This window comes from Eucalyptus grandis, chromosome 2 (assembly GCF_016545825.1).
Source record: "Eucalyptus grandis isolate ANBG69807.140 chromosome 2, ASM1654582v1, whole genome shotgun sequence".
Lineage (NCBI taxonomy): Eukaryota > Viridiplantae > Streptophyta > Magnoliopsida > Myrtales > Myrtaceae > Eucalyptus > Eucalyptus grandis.
Genome location: NC_052613.1, coordinates 11063996 through 11068676, shown reverse-complemented (window position 1 = coordinate 11068676; position 4681 = coordinate 11063996). Strand labels below are relative to the sequence as shown.

The window sequence follows — 4681 nt, the reverse complement described above, 5'->3', positions numbered from 1 at the left end:
TGCAAAAATATGTAAGTTCATATCTCACTATCTAGAGGTTTTGGAAAGTTTTGAGTTTTTTGGCATTACTTAATAATCGAATTATAAGGGTCATAAAACCTCCAAAAACCAAAAATCAAAACTAAAAGATCGCTCAGAAAATCAAAAGGAGACCGCTTCAGTCATAACAAAAGAAAGCTAAAAAAAAGAAAAGGACATGCCGGGTTTTGCCTCAGCTTACATTCTCATCGATAGAAAAAGCAATGTCAGATGTCGCATACACAAACACACCGCTAAGACCCGTAAAAAAAAAAACTAGGAAGGTCGAGAAATGCTGCCAAGATGAGGAAATGACGTTACTCACACATGCACGGAAGAGAAGCCGGGCTTCAAATGAGATAAGTATAGAACCGATGTCAAAGCCATCTTACAGCACCTAACGTAGCATCAGAACTTTAAGATCATCCGCTTTGACATTAAAACTTTTAGAAAAACATCCGTTTAAATTACTCTGGCACTAGACCCAAAAAAAATTACTCTGGCGACTATTCTTGCTAGACTTAGCCTCCCTCTCGATAACATCAAGCCATTTCGGTAAAATATAGGTTTCGGGTATTTAACCAATATCTCACCCAAAATCCACTGGGGAACCCAATTGTGCAATTCAGGTTTCACTACTTAAATACTGAGAGAACTTTCCGATCACTCCTGAGGCCCTTCAATTAGAAGTCCAAGAAATACAGGACTACGGTTGAAATGAATATCAGAAGCTTCTTTGGAATTGCGTCGTCGCATTGAAAGGGAAGTGGAAATATTTCCGGATTACTGAAGAAGGGTAACAACATAAGAACAAACACGTGCCATTGCAAGTCTGTCCTAGGGGCAAAGCTAACAGGGAAAAAAAAGGCAACGCGCACTTACAAACAGAATGGGCAAGCTCTGTGAGATTAACACATCACAAACTAAAAAGAAAGGATTAAGATACAAACAATGCAGCAGTTTCTAGGGTCGTACGACACTTCCACATTATTTATAACGGCCCTAAAAGCTTAACTTGTTAGGCGGAAGTGTGACTATACTCTAAATGCTCTAAAATTTTGGCGTAAATTTAAACCGTGGAGAGGCAAATAAAGATCTGAAGATCAATTCAAACACTAAATCTTCTGCTTTGATACCTAAAAAATTGAGCCATTAGCTACCAGATGAAGGTATTTAACATTCAGCTGTTCTAACTATCATGACATATAGACCTCCATGCCATGAAACTTCGGCGACTGGCATACAGGACAAACCTGAAGCTTACTCTCACAGTATCTACAAAGGCAGAGATGCTTACAAGGTAACGACAACATACATACTTCATTGACTCTGCAAACTTTACAAATCATCTGTTTTGTACCATTGGTTCCGTTGCAAAGCAGTTGAATGTCTGTCGCACGAGCGTTGCAGCAAGAAGCTGTATCATGCACCTCACTATCACCACAACCTTCTTTACTATCTCTACTTTGAGCATAGATTTGCTGAAGATTAAACTTAAGAGCGGTGATGATGTTCTCACTGTATCTAGCCTGCTGTTGCCAAGCACCTGCTTCAACGTTGAGATGTTCGATCTGTTCCTTGAGTTCCTTATTTTTCTCGTTTATGCTTTCTATTTCTCCTTCTTTCTCCTGGATTTTCTGAAGGACTTGGTCCTCAACAAATGAAATAGACTGAAGTTGGCCAATTTGAATCTTTTGTAAAATAGATTTCTGAAGTTGATCAGCCTGAAATTGGAAGAAAGACAGTTACTGACTAAGCCAATAGTCTTTTTATAGATGCATCACCTTAGAGCAGCACAAATGAAACTGGCCAGTTCAATTCAACATTAGCTGTAATGTCCAAGAAATCAAACAGAGTTTTCTTACAATACTATAAAAATTCCACACTGGAGAATAGAAGAAACACAGTACAGGACAGTCTAAAACTGAGTTTTGAACAGATTACCATAGTACTGACAACTTGCCACTCCAACCTTAACACATATCATACTTGCCCACCACATCTTTGATGTATTTCCCAGGTGTCAAGACATCATAGTCCCCACACTAACAGCAGGTCCACATCTACCTATTTCACTAATGCATTGTGCCTGAAGATTGATAAGTGGAAGAACAAGTGTACATGCACATCCATCCGGTGCTATTTTCTGGTTCCACATCTGCATTTGACCAGTATATACGTCAAAACATTCCTTTCTTGTGCTCATTATGTTTTGCACTTGCATATTGGAAGGACTAGACTTGCACTAGGTATTTATCAATCACATGGAACCCATTTTTAAACATGAATTTCAATTGCTCATAAACTGAACATGAATATATATTTGATCTCCTAGGTCTTCCTCAAAGTATCTAGAGCAACAATACAACATTGATTCCTCCACAAGTCCAACTAGATAACACACTCAGTCCCTTAATCCCAACTGTAACAATGGCATACACATCTTAAACATATTATTGGGGCTAGTGCAACTTTGCAATTTGCAACAAGTCCATTGACTTTTCTTACAGGTTTCTTTTAATAACATTCTTACAGAGTATTTTGAATCTGCCATATTACATACATATTGCATGAGTCCCAAGGAAAAACAGTCAAGTCTACTTGTCCTGGAATTCTTTTGGTACATTTCTGGGCTAGTAAAATGTTTGTAGGCAAGGCTAAGCCTTGAAACTTTTGCATATTTCAGAATACATAAGTCCATTGTCCTGGAAAAGAAACCCTCTCTCCAAGCCTTGAAACTTTTGCATATCTTAGAATATATATGGCCATTGTCCTGGAAAAGAAAGTCCTCTACTCTTTTGCCCCTCCAGAAGCTTTGGGAGGCACAGCTTCAAGACTGGCCCAAGTGATTTTTGAGGTGCCCCCACACAGATCTTGTTCCCGCACCAGGCAGAAAGAGACAAGTATGGCTGACAGAGAACTCCAAGATCTGTTCTCATGTTTCCAGGACTCTTCATTACTTTTATTGGGGAGTGAATCTCTCTGACAACTCAAAATGCTGAAAGAAACACTTTCTGACAATACAGCAATTACAATTGCAATTCCACAACTACTTACGAATTCTAACTGTCAAATGGGTAAGGCAACAGTTATACAACATACTAAATACTACCAGCAGGTGCAAATTTACTCAGCAACTCACTTCAAAACAAAAACCCAATGCAATGCACTTCTCTATAATCCCTGGAATTTGAGCTCCTAATCTACTGAAAAAGACATTCTTACAATCTGAAAATATTGTCCACTGGTTTACAGAGTACAAATCCAGGTGACAGTGACACAAGAACTTCCTTTTTTTCTCTTTCATATGGGGATGGAGAAAAGACCAGGGCATAAGATACAATCATGGCCTATAGTTGGCATTCACCTATCAGGAAATGGCAATATATATTCCTGGAATACCAAATCAAGGTGCCCTTCCAGAACTAATTACTGATCTAATTGTAATCAAATGACAAAATAAAACAACCAACAGAGAAAATATATCAAAATACGCAGAGCTGAGATCAAAATGGACACCTAAGTGAAAGATTAACAAACCTGAAACTTAAGAAATCTGTCGATCTCTGCATCCTGTTGCTGCAACTCTCGATCAACATCATCAGTAAGGAGCGATAACAAGGCAGAGTCTCCGGAAGAAGCCATTTTGCTGTTATCAAGGGACAAACCTAAGCCCGTAGAGACCGATCTAGCTTGCAAGAAATCGATAGACGACACTTGCGAATTGTTGTTCTCGAACAGATCTTGCTCTTCCAATTTTTTCCTCTTGGGTTCCAGCCCAAAATTGAATTGCAGATCAGCCCCACCGTCATTCCCATCTGCAGCAGGGAGAGTACCAGGCGCCACCCCGACAACATTAACTAAACAAAGAGCACACAACAGCAACACCACAATTAGCAACAATGTCGAGCCATCACGAAAACAACTGAGCAATCAATCAATCAATCAATCAATCAATCAATCAACATTCGGGTCCGGAAGTAGTACACATAGTGAGCAGGGAAACCAGTAAGAAGTCCTTCACATTTCGAAAGAAAACTTCAGCTTCTGGAAAGGGCGGATTGACCTCAATATTTTCAACAAAAAAAAAAAAAAAAAAAAGATGAAACCTAGCTGAATTCCATTTCCGCAGTTCCTCGAGAGACACGAGAAAGAATCACAAGTAGCGTTCCTCAATCCAAATCGCCTCGCCATTACTGCGATTTCCAAACTTCCTCCCGCAGATAACGGAAAAACGAACGAAAGATAGGATTAGGGATGGGGGATTCTTACAGGGAGGTGCGTATGGAGGATGCTGAGGCCGATCCCGCACGGCGCCGGGGCCGTAGAACGCGGCCAGCGGCGAGACCTGACCGCCATCTGCGTAGAAATTCCTTCGCGATCGCCAAAAGAAAGGGAGGAAAAAGGGTCAGATTGAATCGGATAAGGAGGAATCAGACAACGAGCGAAAACCGTAAGCGAGGTGTAGAACACAAGCACGATGATTCCTTCCGTACGAGGCGCGGATACCTGAAAGGAGACGACTCCTGCTGCTGCTGCTGCTGCTGAGGTTGGTACAGAGGTTGGAAGAGGTTCGGCGGCATGGCCATGGCTGTTTCAGCTGGAGAGAGAGAGAGAGGCTGCTGCTTTTTTCCGCGGAAGAAGAGCGAGGAGGAAAGTTCTT

The 4681-nt window shown here is 40.8% G+C and overlaps 1 protein-coding gene across 1 annotated transcript; it reads right to left on the bottom strand.

The window, feature by feature from the left end:
• Positions 1-1121: 1121 nt before the first annotated feature.
• Positions 1122-4681, bottom strand: LOC104449317 (BOI-related E3 ubiquitin-protein ligase 1). Its single transcript, XM_039305056.1, has 4 exons — positions 4528-4681; positions 4291-4391; positions 3559-3878; positions 1122-1742 (listed from the first exon to the last, which is right to left on the bottom strand). Exons 1-4 carry the CDS (start codon positions 4605-4607, stop codon positions 1215-1217), a joined length of 1029 nt encoding a protein of 342 aa, XP_039160990.1. The 5' UTR covers positions 4608-4681; the 3' UTR covers positions 1122-1214.